This window comes from Rhinolophus sinicus, chromosome 7 (genome assembly GCF_057876585.1).
Source record: "Rhinolophus sinicus isolate RSI-liver-muscle chromosome 7, RSI-T2T, whole genome shotgun sequence".
Classification (NCBI taxonomy): Eukaryota; Metazoa; Chordata; class Mammalia; order Chiroptera; family Rhinolophidae; genus Rhinolophus; species Rhinolophus sinicus.
This window is the reverse complement of record NC_142507.1, coordinates 53,950,760-53,978,192: the sequence shown is the minus strand read 5'-3', so window position 1 is coordinate 53,978,192 and position 27,433 is coordinate 53,950,760. Positions and strand designations below refer to the sequence as shown.

General features: G+C 49.2%; 1 protein-coding gene and 1 long non-coding RNA gene across 19 annotated transcripts; one reads left to right on the top strand and one right to left on the bottom strand.

The window, feature by feature from the left end:
* Nucleotides 1–86: 86 nt before the first annotated feature.
* LOC141568517 (uncharacterized) lies at nucleotides 87–7,412 on the bottom strand. Of its 2 annotated transcripts, none has more exons than XR_016021787.1 (4): nucleotides 7,298–7,412; nucleotides 6,960–7,053; nucleotides 5,505–5,601; nucleotides 87–611 (listed from the first exon to the last, which is right to left on the bottom strand). It is a non-coding gene; the product is annotated as an uncharacterized LOC141568517 (long non-coding RNA). The 2 variants fall into 2 exon arrangements; XR_012491672.2 differs by lacking the exon at nucleotides 87–611 and adding an exon at nucleotides 3,626–5,046.
* On the top strand, nucleotides 2,715–27,342 carry TPM3 (tropomyosin 3). 17 transcript variants are annotated; one of them, XM_019713290.3, is made up of 10 exons: nucleotides 2,717–2,890; nucleotides 3,489–3,614; nucleotides 13,215–13,348; nucleotides 14,585–14,702; nucleotides 14,816–14,886; nucleotides 16,165–16,240; nucleotides 16,877–16,939; nucleotides 17,124–17,193; nucleotides 18,184–18,262; nucleotides 26,005–27,342. In XM_019713290.3, the coding sequence occupies exons 1-10, from the start codon at nucleotides 2,777–2,779 to the stop codon at nucleotides 26,006–26,008; spliced, it is 855 nt and encodes a 284-aa protein (XP_019568849.1). In that variant the 5' UTR covers nucleotides 2,717–2,776; the 3' UTR covers nucleotides 26,009–27,342. The 17 variants fall into 17 exon arrangements, with proteins under 17 accessions (XP_074174777.1, XP_019568850.1, XP_019568849.1 ...); XM_019713288.3 differs by lacking the exons at nucleotides 16,165–16,240; nucleotides 26,005–27,342 and adding exons at nucleotides 15,558–15,633; nucleotides 18,993–19,182 and having other exon boundaries at nucleotides 2,722–2,890; XM_019713287.3 differs by lacking the exon at nucleotides 16,165–16,240 and adding an exon at nucleotides 15,558–15,633 and having other exon boundaries at nucleotides 2,723–2,890.
* The last annotated feature ends 91 nt before the right edge of the window (nucleotides 27,343–27,433 follow it).

Below are 27,433 nucleotides of genomic sequence, written 5' to 3'. Positions count from 1 at the left end.
CTAATGGGGACAAGGACACATGGAACGGGCCTGGGGGCTAAAGCAGAGCGCCCTCCCCCCACCCCCACCCTCCCCCCACCCTCAGTGCAGCTATAACGCCGGCTTCTTCCTGCCCCAGTCGAGGGAAGCATCTGCCTACCACATGACACCCAACAGACCTCATTCTCTTCAGAAGAAAAACCTCCCAGAAGGGAAGCAGCCTGGATCCCTGTGAGGGAGACCCTTCCTGAAGCCAGCCAGGGAGTTCTCGCTGTGCAAAGCCTCAGAAGAACAGGACAGTCCTGAGGACTGCAGGTCACTTCCTGGCAGCGGGACTTTCCTCCCTGACCCTCCATCTCCTAAAGGCTTAGTTGCAATTTGCCAGGCAGGTGAGACCATACGTCTTCTGGAGCCTGGCCGTGCGACAGGTGGTGCTTCTCTTCTGGACATCCAGGGGTGACTTTAAAGACGGAGGCTGCCCAGAGGACATGGGCAGAAGGAGAGAAGGCCCAAGACGGTGGGAGGCAGCAGCCAAATATTCTAGACGTTTCTCATGCTACTGATGTGCCGTAAGAGGAGCAGGACCAGGATGGAGTCCGCTGGAAGGCCCTCAGCTGTCCTGTGGGGGTGCTCTGAAAAGGTTGGGGTTCTGTTGGAAGATTAAAGTAGGACGTGCACGCCCCCGCCCCCACCCCACCCCCAAAAAGCCTTGGGGCAGCTGGAAGGGAGTTGAGGAGAGCAGGTGGCACGGCTGACCGCTGACACGAGGAGCTGACACAGCCGAGCCTCTGGGTCGGGGCGTGACCTCAGGGGGAGAAGCTGCGTGGGAGCTTCTGGAAGGATGGGTGCCCGGACGTGGCGACCGGCCAGATAGTCTTCCTGGTTCAGGCCATCATGACCCAGCAAAGGCCAGGCACTGGTAGGAGACGAGCTGAAACACGATGGCACGAAGGGCAGTAGAGTGAGAGCCCGCCGTCTTAGGAGGAGCGAGCAGGGGTCAGTGCCCTTCTCCAAGGACACAGCTCTCCACCCAGCCGTGCTTGCTGTCTCCTGTCTCTGCTTTGGCCTTTCTCGGCCGTGGGGAGAAGCTCTCCTGCCTGCTTCTGTGTGATATGTTTGATATTGGGTTGTTTACTTAGGAACCAACTAAATGTCAAACGTATTCTTACAGCAGTGGGCAATGCGGCATCACACTCTTTCCAACCGCAACCTCTGGGGCTCTGGGGCGCCTGTCTTTGTTTCTGAACCTCTTCTTTCCAGCACCCCTTTGGGGAACAACCTCCATGGAGTTCAGTCTTAAGCTGGAGGGCTAGTGTGAGAGCAGGAGAGAGCTGGCATTTGAGTAGCAAACCTTCCTCTATTTCCCTTGTACTAAAAGGGATGTATCCCGATCTTCTTTTGTCCTTGTATTTTTCTCCTCCTTAGTCAATGCCTCCTCACGTTATTATCCGCTGCTTCCTGACCCTGGGAACCTCTCCATCCCTAGTCCCATAGTAGGGTCTTTGGTGTCTGCTTTCCTTCAGGAGTTCGCTGATTATCTATCTGCCTATCTGCCTCTAGCGACTGGGAGCTCGCAAGAGTGAACTCCGGTTTGGGCCTCTGCCCTGCTGGGGGTCCCAGTTACCCCATAGCCGGAGCTTCGTATTAACACTACCCATCTATCCTTGACAGAATGACTAATTAGAGCAATTTATATTCTCCCCTGATAGCCCTGGTCACCTTGAACAGTGCCCCCATCTCCACTGGCACATTCTCAGATGGTGTGGTGCTGGTGTACTGGGATCAACTGCCACCTGTCGGTAACAAAACTGTAAGGAGAAAAATGCCCAAGGCCTGGAACTAAGCTGGGGAGAAGAGCTGGTAATGATGATTTGGATGGGGGTGGGGGCGGGGGCCAGGATAGAGAACATGAAGGGAGCAGAGGGTGCGGAGAAGAGTAGAGAGCAGTACAGACCCTGGTCGGTGTGGATATCGACGTTCTATTCCCAGATCACTGTGGGGAAACTGAGGGCACAGTCCTGTCTGGATGACAGTGACTCGGCCTTGATTCTCTCCCCCACCCCACTTGAAGCTCTGGGCTGGCCTTCCAGATCCCAACCTCCCCCCTGTGCTCCGTCCCTGTGGCTCTTAAGCAGGAGGAATGATGTGTCCCTGCCAATTAGAGACTCTCAAAATAGCTCAGTAATTTGATCTGGGGATCGGGGGGAATTGTCAAGGATCATGAGTGACCTCCCGTCTAAACCGTTGCGCAAGCTCCCTGAAGACCAGGAATCAAAAGGTGAAACCCAAGCAGTGGGGTCTGACCAGCATCCAACACTGCGCAGGTGAGAGCAAGGCAACCGCTAAAGAGCAGCTAGGACCCTCAGGGCGAAAACTCTCCTAGGATGGCCGGAGTACCCTCTTCTGTTTCAGTGTTCTCCCTGCCCCTCTCCCTGCTCTTTTAAAACACCCATAGACCTTCCTGGAGTGAGTGTAAAATTTCAGGGTCATGGGGAGCCTCTCCCCTCCCCCACTTTCCATTGTCTAAAATCAGCCTCAGCTGTTCCCACATGTTTTCTCTGCTGGTGATGTCAGCCCATCAAAGTGTCTCACCCTGTGTCCCCCCCAGGAGAACAATGATGGGGTGGAGGCAGCCGGAAAGGCCATATTTGGAACAAGAGGTGGGACCATGAGCAGAGATAAAGGCTCAAGTCTGGGGGACTCCTCGTCACTCCGCAGCACCCCCTCCTTTCTCACTTGCCCTCGTCTCCAGTTCTCCAGCGTTCACAGGTGAGCTCACCCTCGGCCACTGCTCGCGATGGAGGCCATCAAGAAAAAGATGCAGATGCTAAAGCTGGACAAGGAGAATGCTCTGGACCGGGCAGAGCAAGCTGAGGCTGAGCAGAAGCAGGCGGAGGAAAGAAGTAAACAGGTGGGCCCTGGCACTGGTCCCCCTCACCTGTGGGGAGCAAGACTGGGCAGTGGAAGACAATCTTCATGGGAAAGGCAGTGACCACTGGGGCCGGTTCCTTTGGGTGGGAGGGATGTGTCTTCTGCACCAGCCTTGCTGGGTAGGCAGAGGACAACTAGGGTACCTGCCTCAGACTGCCTGTGTGACCTCGGGAGTCAGCAGCCCCTCCTGAGTCAGAGTGTGTCACAGTGGGAGTAGATCAGGTTTGGGGAGAACCCTTGATTTCTAGAAGAAAAGGTAGGGGCCTGGCATGCAGCATCTCTCTTCCCTTAAATGGAGCCCCAGGCATCTACGTCCTAAGATATTTACCATCCCAGGGTCTTAGATGAAAATCCAGCATGGCCTGATCATCTGAGGGTCAGAGATCACAGGGACAGGCCAAGGCCATAGCGTAACTCCTGGAGCAGCTGGCTGGAAATGACTGGACAGAGAGTGTGTCTTTCTGGGGAAGGTAAGATAGAAGCTTGGCTCAGGGGTCCGTCAGGGTTCGAGAGCCCAGGGTCTGAGCCTGCACTGTTGTATATGCATGTCTTGTGTGTGACTCTTGGGGTCCCTATAGCTGGAAGATGAGCTAGCGGCCATGCAGAAGAAGCTGAAAGGGACAGAAGATGAGCTGGACAAGTATTCTGAAGCTTTGAAGGATGCCCAGGAGAAGCTGGAGCTGGCAGAGAAGAAGGCAGCTGATGTGAGTATTAGGGAGATGGGGGGGTGGTTTCATCAACACACATAAGCTCTTCATGTTAATATGACTAAATTCCAAACACACTTGGACCCACACACACTTGTGGATTCACAGAACACAGACATAGATACACACATACATGTTTACATATAACTACGTGCTGGCATACCCTTGTCATGGCTTATACTTTCTTTCTTAAAGACATGTAGAAGTCTTGTTTTTGTCTTACCCCCAGCAATTTCAGTATCTTTCCCAAGACCTGGACAAAGGGAAGGGACTCAGGCCAGACTGCTATCACTTATCCCACCTCCTCCCCATGCCACATTCCTAGCTTTTGTGTCCCAGGCTTGGCACGTAGATAGGTGTATTAATAGGGAAACTCTCATCTCTCAACTGCCCAGCAAAGCCAGCTCAGGTTTCCTAATGGGACAGAGGAGGTCATGTTGACCTTGACCCTGTATGGGTTTATTTATCTTAACCAATGTGGACATCTGTCCTGATGCCAAGGAGATGCCATAGGAGCATTACCCATGGGGCAGCAGAGAAGACCTGCAGACAATGATAGACTGTGACAGAAATAAGAAGGACTCTTAGATGTTGGGTCATCTCAGAGGGTGAATATATCACCAACCACACCTTACTCTGTGACCGTGACTAAATTACGCAGCTTCTCTAGAGCCAAATTTTCCCATTTGAAAATGAAATCAATTCTCTTTTTCACTGTATTTTATCCCCTAATCCCCTACTTTCCTTCATCTTCAACCTTGAAGTTTCCCACAAAGATAAATGAGAGACGACATAGGGAAGCTTTTTGGAAAAAAAGTACCATAAGAACCTTCACAGTCACAACAGTGTGTCCTGCTGTTGATGGAAATGGTCGATTCGCAGCACTGAGTTAACAGGAAAATAGGGCCGTGTGTGTCTTCAAACCACCTGTGGCTTTGGAAAACAGCTGGAGAGACAGAGTGGGCCATTCACAAACATCTCTGGAGCCTCACATTTGGCCTCTCTGCTCTTAGGTTTCTGATCTCTTTGGCGTTGCACCTCTTTCGGTGGCCTGGGGAAGTGGTAAGAGTTGTTAAATGTTCCATGCCAGAGGTCAGGGACACAAAGCAGCTCATATGCATCGTATGTAGTCATAGTTTCCGAAAGGGTAGGCCACTGCAAATGATGAATTCTCCCTTCTTGGAAAACTGCATAAAACACAGGTTCCCCCTAGGGCTTTGGGCCAGTGCCTGATAGCCTGCTGGAGTGGCCTCACCTGGATTCCAGGTAAAGACGGATAGATCTCTGCGGGTCTAATAAACAGGCTTGGGGATCGTTACTGCTAACTGGCACAATGTCGGGTTAATAACAGTTCTGTGAGATGTTGGGTAACATCTCTGGGAAAGTCCTTGGGCTGAAACAGCTCGTATGTGGGCTTGAGGAGGTGTTTCTAGGAACAAAGAAGAGATCAAACAAGTCTAACCTGAGATCTTAGAAGAGAGAGCTCTTACACATAGAGGCTCTAAACAATATATAAAAGTTGGAAAGGTACAGGAATTTCCTGGGGATGAATTCCTGTCTGTCCTAAGCTGTTTTACACACATACACACACACACACACACGTCAACCCCCACCTAGGTTTACTCAGTATGTTCATTTATATATAGTATATCTCAAGGGAACATATATATGTTTCATGTATATATATATACATATATATGTGCTTTATATGTGTTTTATATATATATATATGTTTTATATATATATATATATATATATATATATATATATATATATACACACATTCACCTAAAAGAAACTTCTCATATTTATATAGGAATCCACCAAAAACTATTTAAATATGTAAAGTGTGAGTTAAAAAAAAAAAAGCCATTCAACTTCTCTCACCTTTGTTAGCTTTCCCAACAAGTAAGTACCCTCAGAGATGTGCAGAACAAGAAACAGGAGAGGAAGGTTGAGGGCAGGAGGCACCAATCTGTTAGGCCTGGTGGGAGCAGGAAGAAAGGTTTCTTATCGCAAAGCGGGGTCAGCAAACTACCGCCTGTGGGGTAAATCCCGCCCAGCCTGAACTTGTGGAGTTTTATTGGAAGACTGCATCTTATTCATTACCATATTGTCTACTCTCTCCCTACAAGGGAATATTCTCCACACCCTATGGCCCCTGCACTGCCAGAAATATTGACTATCTGGACCTTTATAGAAAAATTTGCTGACTCCTGCCTCATAGGGTCAAAGAAAGTAAGTGAGGTGTTTACAGGAATTGGGGAAAGCACTGAATAAGGAGGAGGCAACAAGATTGAAAGTAGAGAGGAAGGGTCAAAGTCAACAGCAATGTAATATACGTATCTTTAGGGGGAGGGTGTCACAGCTCAGATTGTGCTCTTGAGATTAATAAACAGGTAAAGACAGCATTATTACTTTGATGTGGATTTAAAGGGCAGAGACGGGGGAGTCAATAACCACATGTTTACACAGGGAGTTCTGGTTATGAGAAGCCTTGCTGGAAAGCCTAGGATTGGCTAGGACTCCTTGAACAAAAAAGGTCAAGGTTACGGCAAGGTTAGTCCAAACTTCGTTTTTTTCCTCCCTGAGTTCGTTGAGGTCCTTTTTTTTTTTTAACTGTGGAAAAATATACATACCATAAAATTGACCATTTTAATTATTTTAAAGTGTACAGTTCAGCGGCAGTAAAAACACGCGCACTGTTGTGCAACCGTGTCTAAGGTCCTTTCAATACAAGATGAAATCAGAAGCTGATTAGGGTAAAGGAAGGGGAAAGAGGAATGCAATGGTTAGGGCAGAGAGTTACCGCACCTTTTTTAAGTAAGGGAGATGGGGAGAGGAGGGACGGACAGATACACCTGTCAATTTGTTGTATTGTTGGTTACCAGGAAAACAATAGCACTGGCCCCTATTCCGCCCACCCGTCGTGCTTTTAAGCTCTCAGGACTCAATCCACCCGTTTCCCGGGATCAAGAGATTATCTGTTCCCAACTACCAGCCTCAGGGATGCAGTGGCGCTCTCCACACTCCGTTGGTTTGTCTGAGACAAGGTCTGCTTCATCACTAGGGCAAAGGGAGGTACAATAGTGCCCCCTGCTGACCAGCACCCAGATGACAGTCTCATTTCTGCTTCCATAGGCTCTCTGACCAGCCTTTTCCAAAGACAGTTGGACAAATTCTTAGGCCACCAGGGTCGAGTTTCCTGAGGCTCAGAACCCTGCTCTTCCTTTCCACTTAGGTCCATAACTGATGCCACATAGAATAAGCATGTTGCCAATCAGCCCATCTCTTCCACCCCCATACTTGCCTTCATTGACTTTGAGATGGGAGAGAATCTACCTGAGCGGACTTTGGAAGGAGGTGGCAGCGTGGGGCTCTTTTGAAGGCGGCCCAGAAAGTCCAGGCTTTTCTTAGCAGCACCTGGTGTTGGAGCCTGTGTGGAACGGATGGAAGCAGAGGCTTGTAGGATATTTACATTACGGAGGCTGCAGGATGCAGGATGACCCAGTGGCGGGTCAGCACTGGGGGAGTGAAGGGCCAAGGCGGGAGTGGAAGGGCAGCGCACCGGTAGCCAACCCTTAAGGGCAGCCTGCGGGGTTGGAGCGGCTGGACCGCCACGCGCCTTCCGGTTGCCATGGTAACCATCCCTCTTCCCAGCCCCGCCCCCCTTTACTGACCCCAGGGAAAGGCGCAAAGCCGTCGCCCGGGGCGACTGGGCGGCGCCGCCCTCGCTGCCCGCCGGGCTCCCTCCAGCGGCCGGCCTTCCCGCCTGCCTGGCGGTGCAGGGCGCCGCGGCGGCGGCGTCACATCCGGGCGGGCGGGTCAGTTCCGGTATTTCAGGGCGGAGCAGGCGGAAGTAGGGTGAGAAGCGGCTGCGGCGCCGAGCGGAGGAGGCAGGAAGCCGAGCGCGAGCAGGAGCTGGGTGGGCACCATGGCCGGGATCACCACCATCGAGGCGGTGAAGCGCAAGATCCAGGTCCTGCAGCAGCAGGCGGACGATGCGGAGGAGAGGGCCGAGCGCCTGCAGCGGGAGGTGGAGGGAGAAAGGCGGGCTCGGGAGCAGGTACGGAGAGGCGCGGCGAGGCGCGTGAGAGCGGGGCAGGGGCTGGCGCAGCGGGGACCCGGAACGGGGTCCCTTTATTTGCCGTGGAGCACGGCCCGCAGGGGCCCGGCAGACTCGGAGACGAAGCTGCAGCCCAGAGGGTGGGTGGGGCTTGGCCTCAGTGGGACCCCCAGCGGGCGAGGGGCCCCTGGGCGCTTGGGCGCGCCGGCTGGACCTCCGAAGGAGTTGAGCCTGCAGGGGCCTGGGGAGTGGTTCTCCTCCTGCTCTTCCAGCTCATTCATTCAGTGCTTCGGAGCCGGGCGCGGCCGGGGGGAGGGGCTCAGCGGCCTTTCCCTCCCCCACGTCCCCGGGCAGCGGGGGCGACTGCTTTCGTTTGAGGTTTCCGGCCCCAGGGGTAAGAGTAGGTAGGTGCTTCTCTGACCTGGGAGGAACCGGGCCGAACACACTGCGAATGGGTGGGGCTTGGGGGTGGGTGCCGCCGGAAAGCCCCCGGCTTGGCCTGCGCGCAGCTTTTCCGCTCCCTCCTCCTGCTCAGGAAATGAGGCAGCAGTCGGCCGAGAGGAAGCGCGGTGCCCTCCCTGGAGGGGTTGAGGCCACAGCACCGCCTCCCATCCTCCGGCCTGGGGCCCCTTCCTCTTGCGGGGAGCCCTTGCAACTGCTAAACCCCACTCTCTCGGTGGAGATGAAGCGAGAGGGGAGATGGTACTTCACTCCCTTCGTTGGTGCAAATGCAGGAGCCAAGCAAAATGTCTGACCCTACCCATGAGGACCTGGAAGGCAGGAATTCCTGCCACATTCAGGCCTTTATTGCTGAAATGTGATTGATCAGTGCGAGCTGAACCGGTTAAGGACACTTCTTCCAAGCAGAGCTGATAAGGGAGTGTGTGTGGCAGAGAATCGGATGGAGTGCCAACTTCTGTCCAGGTTTCTGATTGAGCAGCCGCACTGTGGTTGATGAAGACAGAATGCGTTCCCAGGGGGCTCCAGTTATCTTACTCTGCTACTTTCCCAGTTACCCACCAGTGTCTTTTTTTAAGTTCAGTAAATGTTTGGTCAACGGAAAGTTGGAACACAAAATGTTGATGGAATGAATGGTGATTCTTGAAACCACTTTCTGTTTGGAAGTGGTGGAGAGGCGTTTCAGTGAGCCATAAGATTTTCCAAGGTCTGGGGTGCAGTCTAGTGGGTGGAACTGATCTCCTGAGTTGAGGCTTTTTGGTTTTGGAGGCTGGAGAAGAAAGTAACTGCTACTAAAATGTGAAGACCTAATGAAAAGAACTCTTGTGGTTTGTTGGTATTCCCTGTTCTTTCCCTTGGTAAGTTTTTTTTCCTCCTTTTTGGCAGCTCCTCTGGGGAGTGGCTGAGAATGAATGTTTGGGGAGGGGGAAAGGTGGTGGGGGCAGCTGCCTTCCAGGTTAATACTTAAACATTGTTAAAATGTTCATTTCTTTTCATAACTGGGCTTGGCAATGCTGGGAGCTTGTCTGCCTCAGTCACCTTTTTCTCGGTGGACGTTTCCTCTGTTCATTATGCCAGTAACTTCTAATTGTCAATTCAAGTGAGATGGACTGGCTGGGTGACTGACTAGTGACACTTTCTCTCCTCCTTTGTTCTGGTGACCAGATCCCCTTAAAGGGGAAGGGAGAGGATGGCTGAAGGCACTGGGGGTGGAGCTGCAGAGTCTTAGGCTCAACATCTAAGTATGGGCATCCTAGGAATACTTCTAGGATGGATCGATGTCGTGTGTGTCCCCCGACTCCCAGGGTTTGGTATTTGCCCTTGTAGAAAAGTCTGGTTCCTTTTTTCCACCCTTGGTGACTCTGGAATGATGGGCAGCAGAGAGAGCAATTTCAGTTTCTTAAGCTACTCCTCCCTCATTCAGAGCTTGTCATCTTTGCTTAGTGTGCTGTGGTCTAGTGAGGAAGTCCTCAGATGGGGAAGTAGGGTGATGGTTAAATATTGATGAAACCTGGTGTCTTCTACTCCCCAGCTTGAGGGAACCTAGTCTTTTGACTCTCTGCTATAGTGAACTTTGAACCCCCCCCCCCAGGAAGGGGGTGTTTGGGCTACCTGTTACCCTCTTAAGACGCCTGGAATGTGGGTTTTGCAGGCTCCACCCTCTGGCACTCAGCACTCCCTGATGGTATCACATGCTATTAGTGGGATTGTCACTTAATGATTTCTTTGGTTGCTTTGTGTGAACATCCAACCCTGGTTGGGAAGCTGAATGAATCCAGAACTGAGACTGGAGTTCTGGGATCCATCTTTCCTGCTTTGGCCTGGGAGCTTGACCTTTTATAATGTAGCACCTTGTCAATTCCACTTTCAATTTTGGATCTCCTTTGTCGTCTTGCTAAGTTTAAACAGCAGTCAGCAACATAATATTTAAATGCAGTCTTTCCCCTTTTTTTTTTTTTTTTGATGTAACAATGGTGGTGGTCAAAATATGCATCACATAAAACTTACATTTTAACCACACTGTATAGTTTACCTTACCGTCTCTCCTATAACCTCTCTTCCCCTGGTGTTTGTCTCTTCTTTTTCTGGTCTAAAGGAACACGTTTACTGAGGGAGTGAGTGGGTTTCGAACCTATTCTCATATTCCTAGTCTCTGGAGGGGGTTAGGCTGCCTGACCATTGTGTGGCTCTCTCCTATATGTGGGGTCTGGAGGACTAAGCAGGCTTTATCACCTTTCCTTTGGTTTAGATTTGCTTTCCTGCTGATTACCTTTCTTTGCCTTCACACTGGAACACACACCTAAGGGAGAGGCAAATGGCCCTTTGCTCCTCATGCCTACGCTTAGACTCCACCTTTGTTTACTCTGGGGCTGATAGCTCTGCTTCCTTCCAGCTGGCCTCCCCCTTGTGAAATTTAAAGTCCCCAAGGGCACTGTATCTCGCTGGGTAGATACGTTTGTGAACACTGTGAAATGGAGCAGTCCTTCACCCACAGGGCTGAAGCCTAACTTCCATTACTCATTTCCTTTGAATTTCATCTGTGGCTTTTGTCTAAAACGAGAAACCCCAGGGTGGCAGGATGCCAGGTTTAGGCTAATCCCCTTCTGTCCTTGGCCCTGATCTGCCTCCAGTACCAGTGCCCTGTCAGTTTCTTGCCTTGAAGGGTGTGGTGGGCTTGGGGAACTTCCGCAGCATGGAGGATGGTAGTATTTTATAAAACCCAACTCATTTCACAGCTGAAGCCGTTGCCAGCCATCTTCTCATGCGACCGAATTGCTGCTGTTTCCCCTCCACTTGGGATCTTGGCTTCTTGAGCAGTGGAGAATCATATCATTACCGAAGGAAGGAAGGACCTCAGGGTGTATCCTCTAGGCTGGGCAGAGGTGGGTGGGCAGAAAGATCAAAACCACATCTGGGCATGCTAAATCTAGGACGATTAGAATCGCTGAAAGCTTCATGTTTCCCTTTCTGGTTTGCAGAAGTTGGCCCCACTCAATCTCTTGACACCACTGGTTCACAGGCCAGTTGTGTAGGTTCCGGCTAGAAGGGAAAGTCGGGTGTCTTCCTTCTCCCTTTAACCTTCCGCAACAAATCTTGGTTCTGCAAAGCTTCTGTTTTGTTGTAAAGAGAACTTTACAACATGGGAAGAGTTAAAAAAGAGAACAGCGACCACCCCCCCACCCCACAGGGTCTCGGCTTTTGCTGGGACTCCCGTCTTGGGTTCTGCTTTGGATACAGGCGTGGTTAATGTGTGCGTGCTCTTGTGAGGGCATCAAGATGTGCTTTCTCCTCCTCCCTTTTCAGCCTTGCGAAGAATTCTATTGTAAATGCTGATTTGTGGGAGAAACCGCCTGGGCCAGCTTGTTGCCATGGAAACAGCACCCCCTCCCCGCCCCCGTAGCCTGTTATCTTCTACTCCATTTGGGTAACTTAACTGGTGAGCTGGAAGGGGACTGAGATTTCATGAGCTTCCTCCAAATCTGGTTCCATTCTCTCTCTCTCTCTCTCTCTCTCTTTTTTTTTTTTTTTTAAGTTCTAGGCATCTGAAGGGGAGGGTAAGACAAAGCACACTGGCAGTGTCTCACAGTTCTTGCCTGATAGCCTGGCTTGCTCTTGTGAGCTTGAGTTTTTGAATTTGTGGGGTGAAGTGTGTGTTGTCCTGGGGACGGATGTCTGTTTTCCTGGAAGAGACAGGGCCAGAGAATACTTGTCTTGGTGGTATTTTAAATAGTATAGAGACACAAATGGTTTCGTCGTGATTTCAGCTTGTATGGATATTTTGATTTTATTTTCCTGTAGGCTGGTGGTTATAGCTCCCCCCGCCACACACACACACACACACACGCACGCACGCGCACGCAGTCCTTTGGACCTCCTATGTTTTTATGTGGATATTTTTGTGCCAGATAACCTGATTCTTATGGGCTATCCCCCTCCCCATAGGGGCTAGTGGCCCAGATTATTTCTATAGCTGCCCCCAGCCCTGACTGCCAAGGGGAAATCAGGGTAATAGAATTCAGGCACAATCTGGGCTGGAGAGGAGAGATCGTGTTTACCAAGCACTTGGATAAGCATCTGAACTGGGGAGCATGCAGGCAGATTAAATTCTTCTATGGTGGCAGTCGGCAGACTTGCCACCAGGGAAGGTGTGGGGAGCGGAAAGGCTGTCATAGGAGGGAGGCCCTTCTACGTGTAGAATTCCTCCCCGCGCGGCCGCTTCCTTTCCTTGTTTCTTATTCCATTAAGGCGTGGGATTTCTTGGACTCTAGCCTGTGTTTGATTGTGGGGTGCAGGCCAGGGAGAGGGTTGTCCTAAGCTGTACTGGAGGGTGAGGCTAATGCGGGGATAGAGGAACAGAAGAATCACAATTCAGAAATGTGGAGCCATGGACGAGACGTTCTCTTCCGCCCCCAGGTCTTTTTGTAATGGCATCAAAGCAGGTACCTTTAGCCAGAAGGAGCTCCTTGCCGTCAGCTTTAAAAGGTGGGGGTTGTGGGGAGCCAGTTGCAGCGATGGAGGTGGGCATCTCAGTGCACCAGTCTTTGGCTCTCTGGTCATGAAGCCTCTTCTGGAAAACAGTCTCTTGGCTGGTCGTCGTCCTGGTGTGTGAGGGTCGGGTCACCGGAGGGTTGACAACTTGAATTAGGCGGCACATTAATGGATAACGCAAGATTGCCTCTTTAGGAAACCTGGCTTATTTATCGTCCCACTTTATGAGACACTTAGAAGAAAGCAGCTGAAGAATGAGACACACCTCTAAGCCAGAGCCCAGGGAGGAGTCCTTCCCTGGTCACCTTTTCTGACACTCGTGTATTCAGGAATTTGAACTGGGTCCAGAAAGGGGGTGGTACTAACTGACACTGGGCTGGGCAAGGAACTGAGTTTTCAGACGCTCTTCCTGTGGAACATAGGGGAGTTGGTTGATGGGAAAAGGGAGGAAGCGCGTGTATCACCACATCTGCTAGACTTGGGCCCCCTTCGTGGTAGCCAGCCTCCGTCTTACTGTCATGGTTGGTCCTGCTCCTTTTCACTGGGCCTCTGCTTCCTTTTTTCATCCTTTCCCCCCCACGCAGGCTGAGGCGGAGGTGGCGTCCTTGAACCGTCGGATCCAGCTGGTTGAAGAGGAGCTGGATCGCGCCCAGGAGCGCCTGGCCACCGCCCTGCAAAAGCTGGAGGAAGCTGAGAAGGCTGCTGATGAGAGCGAGAGGTGTGTCTAGGGGCCTGGTGAAGTGGGCATGTCAGGAGGAGTCCGGAATGGCTCTGCTCAAGACTTCCTCGCAGACCTGGTCTTCTCAGCAGTTACCTGTGTGACAGGGTCCTCTTTCCTTCTGTTCCGCCTCATTTCTCCACTTGAAGACAGACAGGGGAAGGGGCCTGGACCCTGTGACCGTTTTGTAATTGATGTTTCTGTATCAATGGACCTCCTGACTGATCCTTAAACGGGGCCATCGGGAAGGCTTCCACTTCGTGAAGCATCATAAACTTGTGAGATCAGTGCCCCTGCAGCCGTGGTTCTCAGAGGGAGACCCCAGACCCGCAGTACCTGGGAACCTGGGCGGAATGCAAGGTCTCCGCCCCTACCCCCGATCTAAGATCCAAGAAGCAGAAACTCGGGAGGTGGAGCCCAGCAGTCAGTGTTTTCTTTCAGAAGCTCGCTTGAGCTGGGCTGCGCCATTAGAATCATGCGAGTGAGGAGTGGGGATCGTAAGGGAGTTGAGGAACATCAGAATGTCTGGATCCCACGTCAAGTTCCGAATCCACTGCGAGAGGGGCCTGGGCGTTGTTTTCTTGGAAGGTTCTCTGGTAATTTTAATGTGTGCCCATGTTGAGAACCGCAGCCCTCAAACCAAATCACAGCTCGTCTGTTGAAAATAGCCAGTTGGCTCCGTGCCACGTGTGAGCTAAGCTAGAACAAAGGTGTATGCCGACGTGCCTGGGATCACACCGAGGCTTCAGAATTCAAAATGCCCTGCTGGGCGGACGGTAACAGTGAGGAATTCATCCCGCTATGTGTGTGCTATGACAGAGCGGGTCTCAATCGTGGGAAGGGAGGGAAAGAAGCTGCAGAACAGTGCATATGGTTCCTTTAGGGGGTGGGAAGCGCGGGTGTGAGTGTTTGCATTTTATCTATAGATTACATTTCTGGAAGGGTTGTGAAGTATATTAACCTCTGATAAACAGGGCTAGAAGTGGAGAGACTTTTTGCTTTATGCCCTTAGACTACACCCTGAAACATTCAATTTCGTAACAAGTATGTATTATTTTTATAAGCAAAAGTTTAAAAGAAGTAATGGACGAGGGGTGCTGTGGGCATTCTTTTCGAGTGGAAAGCAGAGAGGAATGAAGGGCGTTTTACAGGTGCAGTCCCGGGTCCCTTGGCGTGGAGCTGATGACATACTCCTCAAAGTGTCGCTGCCACATTTGTCCTTATTGTTTCTGACAGAGGTATGAAGGTCATTGAAAACCGAGCCTTAAAAGATGAAGAGAAGATGGAACTCCAGGAAATCCAACTCAAAGAAGCTAAGCACATTGCGGAAGAGGCAGACCGGAAGTACGAGGAGGTGAGGCACCGTGGGTGTGTTCCTCTCGTCGTGACACCGGCCTCCTGAAAAGACCCGTGAGAGGGAAACGGCTCCTTGGCTCCGCTCACCTGTACCTGCGTCTTCTCCCGTAGGTGGCTCGTAAGCTGGTGATTATTGAGGGAGACTTGGAACGCACAGAGGAACGTGCTGAACTGGCAGAGTCGTGAGTATCTCGCTCCCCAAATCTTGCCCTACACTCTGTCCCTTCCCCTTTGGCTTGGGCACTAATGCGAATGAGCTGGCATCCCTTCAACCTTGTTAAACAGAGCCTGGAGAGCGGGCATCACCTGTAGTGATTTTTTTTGGCCCTCCGAATGGCTTTGGGCTTTCTTACGCTCCCGAATGGTGACAGATGCCCAATGAGGTTGTCTTCTATCTTGCAGGGTGGGTTTTATAAGTTGAGGGGAAATCCAGACTAATAAGAAACGGTGAACCGTGAAGTGGAAGGAAGTGGAAGGCTCTACTGGTCCTTCCACCCGGGTTCTGTTTGTCTTTGAGGCATTGAAGTGGTTGTACTGACTTAAGATCTCTCTCTGTTTTTACCACTCTGCCAGTCTCCTGGGGAACTTAACTTAGGGCACAGGCAGGCGTGCACTGCCCCCCGCTGCCACCTCTGGGCCTTGTATAACAAAGTTAGTGCTGAGGTGTATGTATTTGTGCTTCCCTTGCGTTCTCTCCCAGACATGGCATATCACGACCATTGGTGTTCTCTTCCCATTTTTTGAAATTTTTTTTTCTTCCCATTTTGCTGCTTGTTTTCTTGCTGTGTTCCCTTTTGACCTTTCTCCCTCCCCGCACCCTGGCTTGTGCGATCCCCGTGACTTTCACTAACAGCCGTTGCCGAGAGATGGATGAGCAGATCAGACTGATGGACCAGAACCTGAAGTGTCTGAGTGCTGCTGAGGAAAAGGTACTAACCGCCGACCCCACAGAGAGGTTGTGTGTGTGGCGTGGTCTAGTTTTTGTTTCGCAGCTGCCTCCCCTCCACTGGTGGATTTGAATGCTTTCTCATCTCTCCATGGAATGCTCCACTCTTTTTCCACTTCTTGGCGTCTCTCATGTCTTCTTTCCTAGTTGCTTCCCTGCCTCTCCACAGGGTCTCTCCTCCCCCGGGGCAATTGGGGGGACGGTTGGGTTGGGCAGCCGTTCCCACCTGCCCCCCAGGTAGCAGTTACGACTCGTTCTGGTGATCTTTCTCAAGTGTCTCCTTCATTGGCCTCCAGACGTTGAGTCCCAGCCCCCAGGGTCCAGCTGCGGACGAAGTCCGAGGCGGAGGGAGGAGGGTTTCGGACTCAGGTCACCCGGGGCCTTCTCTTTTCCCTATGTACCTTTCAGCTCTCTCTACATACAGGCTCAATTCACGTCTGCATGTCTCTCTCCCTTTTTTTTTTCTCTCCTCTCCTTCCCTTTTCCTGTCCTGCGTTACGTAAACTATTCACAGTAAGTGTTCTGAGCTGGAGGAGGAGCTGAAGAATGTCACCAACAACCTCAAGTCTCTTGAGGCTCAGGCGGAGAAGGTAGGGGCTGGCCCCGCCCTGCCCTTGAGGACAGGCTGGAGAAACCCGGTCCTCCCAGATCCCTGAGAAGTGGGCTCTGTCTGTCTCTGCCTGCCTTCTGGGGCGAATGCTCATCCCTGTGGATTGCTGTAGTGAAAGTGACTTCCTGCCTCTCAGGCCTGGGGTCTCACTGTCCTCAGGTGGATTGTGCTATGCTTGTACGGTCCCCATGGGCCCTGACGGGGTTTCTAGCAGACAGATGGGGGCAACAGGTGGTATCAGGTCGAGACGTTCTGAGCAGTCGAGACATGACGTGTCTTTATCATCACGCGGGACTGTTTCAGCCATGTGGCTTTGGGGGTTCACTACAGCTACTGGTTCAGCAGGACGAAGGAAAAATGCCTCCCTGAGTTGGTCTGACGGAGCTCAAAGCTGAGGTCCCTCTTTAAAATGGGGGTATCCGGGTCCCTAAGGACACTGGTTTGTGGGTTTTAAGGACCTGTTGTCCAGAAACAGGCCTTGCTGTTTCTCGTGGACCTTTCGGCACATTAAATAAATGCAAGAGGATGTTCAGCGGAAGAGTAAACGTGGGGAGGGGGAGGTACTGTCTGTGTGAGTCATTTCTACTCTGACGTTTCTATTATGCTTCTCTTACAGTACTCTCAAAAAGAAGACAAATATGAGGAAGAGATAAAGATTCTTACCGATAAACTCAAGGAGGTGAGCTGAGGGGGTTATGGGGGGGACCCGGACATTTAGAGGTGTACAGGCCTTAATGGAGGCTGCGACTGGCTGGCTCTCGCCCTGAAAGGCGTAGAAGCAGGAGGCGGGAGAAATAGAGATTCTTCTCTTATTTGTCTTGTTCATCTCTGATTCTGACTGGTTTCTTATGTTCGTTCCGCAGGCAGAGACCCGGGCAGAGTTTGCTGAGAGGTCGGTAGCCAAGCTGGAAAAGACAATTGATGATTTGGAAGGTATGGAGCCTGGGAGAGGGATGAAGATGAAGACGTAGAGACCGTTCCCCTTTCCCTGGACACCAAAGGGAGTCAGTAGGGACTTGGCTTGCGTCCTGTGCCCTGTCCTCTGCCCCAAGTAGCTGAAGTGGGTCAAACCCAAGAATTGGGTTTTTACATTTCAGTCTTCTCCTTTTTAGAGAGAAGGAGGCTTTACCTAATATTCTGGAATTTGCATCCTTCCCTCGGCGGGAGGTCACTGGTCATGGCTGCATTTACTTCCAAGTGAGGAGTCTTAAATCTTGAGACTCTGGGTTGAGATGCTAGTCATGCTTTCAGAAGGCTGCAAGAACACGTGTCACCCCATGGCTGTTTGGCAGTTCCGTCCACCACTCAGGTTGTGGGGGGCCTCTCCAAGAGATGCCTCAGAACTGGCCGACGCCAGGCTTTTCTAAATACTTCCCTTCCCCACAATTTGGCAGTTGCATCCACTCTAACCAGGGGAAATGTACTTGGAGAACTCTGAAGTATGCTCCTTTGGTATACTCTGGGTAGCAGGGTAGTCTTACTGGGGGGGTGGGGGGGGCAGCCTGTAGAGCAGAGGGTCCAAGAATGCTGGGTCACGCTTGGTAGCTAGTGAATTGTAGGAGTAGTGATGTGTCCTTTCTCCATTTTCTAGTTTTGTTCAAGTCAGCGTTATCACTGCTAGAAATTGGGTTAACTGGGTGGCAGTGGTCGCCTCTTGAGTGCCTTGGTAATAGGAATTTCCAGTCATGACTATGCCCAGGTCCTCAACCCTTGTTGCATTCGATGAGAGGAGCAGGAAGTGGTCCAGGGGACAGTGGATCTGAAAGAGGCCAGTTATGGCTGCCAGTGTAGATACCCTCCTCACCGTGGTATTAGACCCGCGGTCACACTTTCCCTATTTCTAATGATTCCCTCTTTTCATCTGCTTCTGATACCTTCCACTCTGTCCCCTCGTTCCTCCCTGTGGTTCCTGTGCCCGTCCAGATGAGCTCTATGCCCAGAAACTGAAGTACAAGGCCATTAGCGAGGAGCTGGACCACGCCCTCAATGACATGACCTCTATGTAACTATCTGACAGCCGAGCGGGGCTGGGACGTTGGCTTGTGGGTGGCGGGGGCAGAGCCTGCCTATTGTGCTTTGCGCTGACCATCTGGACACCAGGTTCTCCTCCACGCTTCTCTTTAAAATGTTGGTGCTGGTTACTTGTTGGCGAAAGCTGGAAAGGCAGTGAGTCTTAGATCAGTGGGAGAACCCTGATCTACATGTAATTTTTATTCCTAGTGCCTTCATTCCAACACTCTGAATTTTCTATTTGTTTCTCAAATGTAGTTTTCTCAGAAGGGATCCTGCCAAAGGCAGAATCATGTCATACAACGGAGGAATTAGGGCCCAGAGGATCCGTGTCTTGGGCCCTAACACTCCATAACAAAACTCAGACCTCCAGGGTGTGATTTCTGCCCTGATATTAAAGTTCAGGGGAATCACCCATGATTGGAAATATCAAAGTCACTGACGAATTCAATTTGATGCCCATATTTCAGCCCCAGAGCAAGCCAGGTAGTAAAAAGCACCCAAAAGAGTTGGCGACTTGACCTGTTTGCTGTGCACCCCGATCCTGGTGCTAACCTGCCTCTATCTTTCCCACTAACCCTGAAAAGAAGCCAACAGTTAGGTGGGCGGTCTGGCTCTTATTCCTATGCCGGCTCTTCCGTTTGCTCCTCTTTCTCTTCCAAGTTGCTGTGCAGATTGGTGCCGGTCCTTCTCACCTAGAGTCTCCTTACTTTTTCATACAGATGACTTCCCAGCGTTTCTGCTCTGTCCTGGATCTGCCCCTTTCCTCGGGGACCCCAACGCCCCACACTCGCTCTGGATTCCATTTGGGTCGGCCTGGCTGGTCCCCAAAGCAGTAGGATGGGTGGGGGGGCCACAAAGTAACTTATGTGTTCTCTTCCACCCCTACCCCCAATTAAAATGTTAAGCTGCTGGAAGCCTCATGCCACCCGGCATTTGTGTCATTGACAAAGCTGCTGTTTGTCCCTAAGAAGGAGCCTTGGGGGTACGGCGTGGGGAACAGCTATCATAGGCTCTCCCTCCTCTGACTTACGTCATCAAAGCCACTTTTGTGTGTGTCTGTTTTTTTCTTGACATTTAAACTTAACTGCTCTGAGTCTCGGTGTGGTGGCTTAGTCCTGGTTCCTTGGAATGGGGGCGCCAACCCTCCTACTCCAGCTGAAGGAGAGCATCCGAATCCTTTACTTCCAGGTTCTTGAGTTGTCCTGCCTGGAATGGCCCCACCCTCTCTTCAGGTTCTCCTGTGAGACAGTAGGATTGACAGACCAGTGAAGGGCCTCCCAGTACACCTTCTGTGCCCTCCTACCAGGGGTTCAGATGGGGCGTCCTCAGGACACCCTGTGGACCCAAGTACATTACCACTGAAACGGACTCATTATAGCATCCCAAGTCACAGGAAAGTACATACCCCAAGTCACAGAAAAACTTCATGTTTTCTTGGAACCTTTCTCACACATTTGAGGCTTACTATCATCTCCCTCCTTGTATGTGCTAGTGGGGTATTAAGTGATAAACGATTGTTGGAAAAATGAAAGCAAGCATGCCTATTCAAATGTGCACGAGGTGGTATTGGTGTAGTACACGCATTGATATGATGAATTTCTGCTAGTAAAATGGTTCCTGGTTTATATTATGGAATTAAATATCAGCGTTTTGGAAACTCCTATTCCAGTTTACACAGCAGAGATGGTGTAGGTGTCAGCTGTACTTATCTACCTAAGTACTCCTGTTTCTCACTAGAGTGCATATTTATAATTTTATTTTAAACTACAGGCAGGTGGAGAGGTTTTCCCTAATCTAAAACTTTAGGTCTCGCTGAATTCAGGTTTATTTCTGTCCATAATATTTCTTCCTGCCTCGCAGCCTCTGAGATGACAGAAGTAATCAAAGATGGGGACACCATCCCTACTCTGAGGTTGCTCAGAATCTCATCGGAGAGAACGTATATATGTGTAAAGTTAGATGACGTGTGATGAAGTGCCACAAATAATAAGTAAAGTGTTGTGGGCACTCGGAGCGGGGAGGAGAGTGATTACGGTGGAGATGATCGGGGAAGATTCACGGCAGGAGGCACGTAATAGGTGCTCAATAAACATCCCAAAACTCGCCTCTTCGTTCTTTTTGGTTCCAGAAGATTGGATTTTTGACAAGCAGAGGTTGGTTGCGGTATAGTGGGTATTGAGTATTTTGGTCAAAAAGAAGCAAAAGGATAGCAGCATAGATAGAGATGGGAAGGGCACAGTAGCTGTAAAGGTAGCTTTAGGTGGACTAGGGGACAGACGTGTACTGAGAGCAGGCTGGGAGCCTTTATTTTGTAGGTGACGGGGATGCCACTGGAGATTTAGGACAAGGATGTGTTCTGGGCCAAGTAGCATATGAGAAGAGTTAATTTGGCAGCTGAGTCAAGAATATATTGGAAGGGGAGCAGATTAACAAAGTGACCCGTTGAAACCGTGATTCCCAAATTTCAGTCATTTGCATACCACTTGGGGGCTTTTGCCATAGTCACGTGCTGTCTCCATTCTTGTTTTCTTCAAATTTACTCGTTTTCAAATTTGTTTTGTTCTTACTCTACACAATGGTAATTTGGAATCAAAAGTTGGATGTGCGCTCAAGTTCACAAATATATACTGCTTGAAATCTTCTCACCTTCCACGGGCAGTGACTGGGCCACACTTTGGGAAATGCTGGGTTAGTTGACTGCAGTTTTCCCAGGGGTGGTAATCTGAACTAGGGTAATGGTGGAAGAGCGATGGCATTGAAGATGGTGTTTTGAAACCGTCTTCTCCCCCTTCCCCCCCTGCGAACCCCACATGTGAGGAGGACTGATTTGGAGCCCAGGCAAAGGGTATTAAAGGTGTTAGTGGGGTCATGTGATCCTAGTCTGGGGAGACAGGAAGGTAGAAAAACATATAGGTCTGAAAAACTGGCAGGTATCTAGCTGAAATAAAATCCTAGGGCTGGAGGAAGAGAGGTTGCTGTCAGATTTGGGGAGCCATAGGGCAACAGGCAGTTTAGGCCATGGGAGTATGTCAGAACCCTAAAAGACAGTTTCAAGTGTAAAAAGCATTAAGCAAAGGAAAATCTGTGGAGGGCGAAGCCAAATGGAACTGGTTGGAGGCCAGAAGAATGGGTGGCTTTGAAACTAAATGAAGGTCAGGGGCTGGATGATTTCCAGCGGTTCTCAACTTCAACAGGTTGAGAAGGAAGATGAGTGAAGGCGGGACATTGTCATTGACATTTTATTGATTTGAGGGGACATCTTGAGCGTTAAGATCAAGGGGAGGAGGCAAATTTCAAGGAGCTGAAGAGTGAATTGGTGGCAAGGAATAAAAGGCAAGAAGTACAGCCTAGAATTATCTGTCCAGCAGAATGTAGGGCAGTGACGTCTAGCACAGTGGCTGCTGGCCACATCTGGCTGTTGAGCACCCAGAATGAGGCTGGTATTACCCTGTTACTTACTTTTAGTGCATCTAAATTTTACAAGCCACATGTGACTAGTGGCTATTGCATTGAATAGTACGGGCCTGGATGTTTCAGGATTTGGGCAGAAGGAGTTGACAGAGAAAGGCTTCTTAGAGAGGAAAGAAGAGAGAATGGAGGAGAAAAATGTTAAATACTTCTGGTAGCTCCTGTCTTTCTTTCCCCGTGGGCATGACTGGTGTGAGCAACGGTAGAGACCAGCAAGCCGGGGAGCTGAGTGAAATCGGAAATACCATGTCATGTTAAATTCACTCTTTCAATTCAATGCCCTCTACCCCTGTACAAGCCGTCCTGTGATGCTTGAACCTGGACCAGCTTTGGGGATGGGGTCGAGTATCATTGGTAGTCTCAGTAAAATGTTGGACCTCTTAACGTTTGCCCCTTTTCTTAATTTCTAAGAAAGAACCACAGACCGATATGTCTATTTTTCACTTCCTCATTACTGTTGGAATGAAGAACAAATGTGGCTGGACCCCAAGTTACCCGATGGGTGGAACTGACCTGTTAACTTTGGGCAGCCTTATCTTAGCCTCACCCAATCTCTTTTACATGGTATGGGTTGAATACTCCCCAGCCTTAACATTGGGGGAAAGTAAATAAAGAAATGAAAAGCAAAATCTGTTCATTCTCCCTAATTCTTTGAGGCTTTAAAGCTGATGTACTTCCCTTTACCCTGAGGCCCTCCCCCTTTTCCGGTTACAGAATGAAATTGACCTGATTCAGACCAATGAAGCCTAAGCGATTGTTCCATGAGTTGTTCCCTAATTAATTAGGCAGGAGGCATGGCTAAAAGGAACATCAGACCCAACAGATTCTTTGGATTTCCTTTTTTTTGTTTTAGTTTGCTGTTATCAGGGAACCAAGAGCTTTAATGAGCTGGTATCTGATCCTGATACTTTAGTCACTAAAGATAGCAGTTAGAAACTTGACTTACTAAGTTCAAGGTGAGAGAACAACCACGTTTCTTTCCGACCTCATACAATTCTTAGGGAACTGCATTCTGGGATTTTTGAGGCAATGAAATGCTCCCACTTCTCTGTCTCTTTCTTCCCTAAATGGAACAAAACCCTCATTGATGAGGCAGTTTGGAGATGTAAGGTTCTGATTACACCTCCTTTCCAAGACAGTAGTGGGAGTCACACTAACTTGGATGTGGTTGCTACAGAGGCATCAGGCTGCTCATGGACTCTATGTAATATGACATCAGAAAGTTTAAGAAACGCAACACAGAGTTGAACCTCGGCTATTTGTCAGTTCCATTCCCAGGCCTTATGAATCTTAGGGACTAGTATAGTATTTCTCAATCAGTGGTAGACTTTTGTTAACATAGTCCAGGGTAATTCTGGGGTGTACAAAACAGTCCTACTTAATTGCTGTCACCTGCCTAGTAAATATCCGTAGGGCCCTCTAATTATTGTGACAAGTAAAACCTGCCTCCACACGTTTCCAAATTCCCCTCTGGGGCGAGAGGAGGGGCAGTATCATTCAGATTGAGGACCACTGGTTTAATAGGCAGTGCAATTTTTTAAAAGTTCACTCTTAATTTTTATCCCTTAATACAACTCTTACTTTTGGGTATTCCCTCCCAGGATATTTTTATCCATATGTGCTTTGTTTTGTTAGTATACATAAAGTGGCAAGTATTATTGGGACCATACGGGCCCCTGCTTCCAGGTGGAACTGGGGGAAAACCTCAGCCCAGAAGGCAAGGTGCCTGAGCAATGCCTACAGTCAGCCCACAGATGCAATTGATTTTAAGACAAAAGTTATTTTCATATTGAGGTCATGAGACCAATTCGAAACAGACTGTAAAACATGGGAAGAAACTTGTTTGTGAACTTCAGAGGCTTATACAGTAGTACTAGGGGTAGACTAGAAAGGAGTTTAGCCTCCCTATCCCCAAATTTCCATGACCCATGTGCTGGTCAGATGGATTTGGATTCTCCATACTCCCTTTTTAAGGTGTGCTCCAAGTAGAAAATCTTAGACAAAGCCAAGGGCATTGAGCACTTAACTACCTATATCAGGAATATTTTGGTTCTGAGAAACAGCTTAACAGTAGCTAAAATAAATACAAGGTTTATTTTTCTCACATAACAAAAAGTCTAGACTTGAGCGAGTGTGGCCTGATATAGCTGGATTTTCTGTGATTCTTTTGGCTTTTTCTCTTAAGGTTGAAACATGTACCTCTAATCATCACATCCATGTTCAAGGCAAGAAGGAAGGCTAAAGTTTTCCCAGACGCCCCCAGCAGGCTAGCCCCTGTATCTCATTGGCCAGAACTGGATCACGTGATCACCCTAGCTGCAAGGGAGGCTGGAAAAAAATAGGCTAGTCTTGATTGGCTTGTACCAGTAATTCACCTCTGGTGCTGGGCACACTGTTGACCCTAACAGGGTTGGGGTTCTTTTAGAAAAGGGGAAGTTGGATTTTGATTGAATAGGCCACTATGATGGATATATCCCAACACCTACAACAAGAAGCATTAGAAAGTGTAGGATTCAGTGGGTGGAGGCATGTTTGTCCCACTCTACCATTCATAATGCTGTATTGAGCGCTTTTACAGAAAAAACATTCAACTGTTCACTTTGGTTCCTTTCAAATCCCGATTATTATATATGTATTTCTTATACGCCAACTGTATTCCTTCCTTTGCCCTGTTTCACTTGTCTCAGTTTCTCAACTGAGGGGATAAATGCTGTGAGGGAGATGTTTTTCCTCCCTCACAATGTCCTTCCAACTTGTCAGGACTTTTTAATTTTGTTCCTCTGTTGGTTTTTCCATCAACTGATTGACTCTTAACTGCCCTCTGTCTGAATCCTCCTAGCATCCATTCTGCCTTATAGATGCATGTTATATATGCCAGCTAGCTGAAATTCTCACAATTTTCATCTGGTACTCTACTAACCTTCCCTTTTTCTCTTTCTCCTCTTCTTTTTCCTCTTCTCTTGTTTTCTCTCCTCCCTGTTGCTGCTGCAGAGCGTCTCTACAGCCAACTTGAGCGAAACCGCCTGCTTTCTAGTGAACTGAAGCTAACGCTGCATGATCTGTGTGACTGATGGCAGGGAGCCCTGGTGCCCATTAAACCGAGCTTATTGCTCACACCACTGACCTGGACCCCAGCAAAAAGCTGATTGTCTTTTTAAAAGTTACTAAGTCGCCCTAAGCAAATTGCTTTTTAATTGGGGCAGTTAGAATATTGACTTCCTAAGAGCACCGTAAAGTGGGAGTTAGGTTAATACTGCTTTTCTATCCTTTTCCAAGAGATCTTGTGGGTGATGAAGGGAGGGACTTGAGTTTATAGTGAGAAAATCGGGGAGTGTTTTCTGTTATTTGCTGCTCTTGTGCACTGACTGTAGGATACGCTCCCTTGCATGGATGTTTTCTAACAATAAAAGGACTAACTTGACAAGATGTGGTAACTGCTTCATCTACTGGCCCAGCGATGGGCCCTTCTGACTGGGTGCACAAAAGGGAAGGAAAGGAAAAGGTCTGTGTGCCGTCACTTCCGAGTTGAAGATTTGAGTATTTTCCCCACTTCCCTAGAGCAGTGGTTTGATTGCTGGGTGGATTAAATTCTGATATTCAGCTGCTCATTTTCTTCCTGGCATTTTCCCTCTTGCTGCTTTTTCCTGGTTTTATGTTTAATTGTAAGTAACTGGCTAGACTGGACAATAACTGCAAAAATCTAATTTAAGGTTTTGCTTTACATGTATGTGTTTGGTTGTATTCTTGGCTTTGTTTTTTTTAGAGATGCTTTGACATAACGGGGGGAGGGGGCGTCATAGATTTATCCCACTAGTTCCTTTGCTCTACTTTTTGGGGAAAGCCTGTAGCACATGAGGCTCCTCCTGTACTTCTTTCAGGTTGAGATCTGACGTGTCTATCGGTAGAAAGATACCCACCCCTGTTCTCAATAGTCAAACCCCACGTAGGTGTGTCCTCGGGGCAAAGCCTAGAAGAATGGATGGATGTCTGATGCTTAGGAGCAGAACACCTCCGTCAGGCACTGAAAGCTGAAAGGCTTGGTTGGGTGAGGGAGGGAGAAGAAAGGACTGATAAGGTCCCCAACTCCCTCCCCCAGAAGTGTAGCAGCATCTGCAACTTCAGTAGGCGGGCTGGAGGCCCTGCAAACCAAGTGCCGCAATAGCTCACTTCTGTGGGTGAGAAGGCAGCTTTCCTGCAGTTCTCAGTGGGTAGACCTTGAGCTAACTTCTGGGTTTTGTAATGTTTCCCCTTTACCCCCACTAGATAAACTGAAATGCACCAAAGAGGAACACCTCTGTACACAACGGATGCTGGACCAGACTCTGCTTGACCTGAATGAGATGTAGAGCGCCCCCGTCCTGCCCTGCCGCTGCTCCTCCCTGTGACCCCGACCACCTGAGGCCAGCCTGCCCGAAGCTGACCTTTAAACTGAGGGCTGATCTTTAACTGGAAGGCTGCTTTGTCCTGTCGCTGCCTCCCACCCCTACCCCTGTGTCTTTTTCGCCAAACTGTCTCTGCCTCTCCCCAGAGAGTCTGGTTGGGCTAGAGGCCGAGTACCTTTGGGAACAACGTTGAAGGGAATGTGAGCACAATGCAAAGTGTCTTTAAAAGCATGTTGTGATATACACGTTTTATAATACCTTTTTTGTTGTTGACGTAGCCACCATTTGTAAAACATTCCAAATAATTCCACAGTTCTGAAGCATCGGTCTCACTTTTAGAAGGTAATTTTTCAGCGTAATGCATATTGTCTTCTCCGTAGAGAGGGAAAGAGGTATGGGCCTGCCTTGTAGGGAGCCAAATAGAACCCAGAGAAAAACTCTACAGTGGGGTACCTCATTGCTTTGTACAGAGTACCAGCCAAACCAGAAGGGTGATTCCAGGAGTTAGCAAAACAAAAGTGATGTTCAGGTTTTCAGCTTTAAGGTGTTTTGGGGCCATTTTTTTTTTCTTTTTCATCAGAAGTGACCAAACAAAACAGTGTGATCTCTGTCTGGGACCAAATCCTTGTCCATTTCTACCTTCCCTTCCCAACAGATCACAGAATGGATCATGTGCCCTTTATATTGAGGGTGACCAGTTACTTAACTCTACTGCCTCCTTGAAAGAAAGAAAACAAAAATTATGTTTTTCTGCCACTGATTTAGCCATATGAAACTCATCTCATTACCCTTTTCTGGGTCTGAAGCTGCTGTCTCTAAAAGTGCCATCTCATTCGTGCTTTGTATCAGATAGTGCTGGAGAAATCTTGAATAGCTTATGTACAAAACTGTTTTTAAATTTTATATTATTTTGAAACTTTGCTTCTTTGGGGTTGGAGCACACTGGCTACCCCATCTGGCTGTGCGAGCTCTGCATACAGTTTGTGGTCTGGCCGTGCGCTGATCTTTAAAAGTTTGTTTCCGTACCCAGCACCCCTTTTTGGTGAGGTTTTGGTAAAGTCTGTTAGGTGTGCATTCTGCAGCTTATTGGCTTAAAATGTACTCTCCTTTGGTGTGGTCTCTTTGGGGGCCGATGGGAGAAAGAAAAACCAATAGTGCAACTGTTTTGATACTGAGAATTGACACGTGTCTTTTTAAAATAAAGAACCAGTCCCTCCAACCCTCAGACCTACTTGAGTTTTATTTATTAATCCAAATGTGCTTTTTCCGCAGGAACTATGAGGTTTGGGTTAAAAATCAAGATCTTTGTG

What these genes read in the sequence shown, in the direction of transcription:
- TPM3 (XM_019713290.3), top strand. Translation starts at nt 2,777, where the DNA reads ATGGAGGCCATCAAGAAAAAGATGCAGATGCTAAAGCTGGACAAGGAG. An exon ending in CGGAGGAAAGAAGTAAACAG is followed by an intron (nt 2,891 to 3,488) that starts GTGGGCCCTGGC and finishes GGGTCCCTATAG; the next exon opens with CTGGAAGATGAGCTAGCGGC. An exon ending in GCTGCTGATGAGAGCGAGAG is followed by an intron (nt 13,349 to 14,584) that starts GTGTGTCTAGGG and finishes TGTTTCTGACAG; the next exon opens with AGGTATGAAGGTCATTGAAA.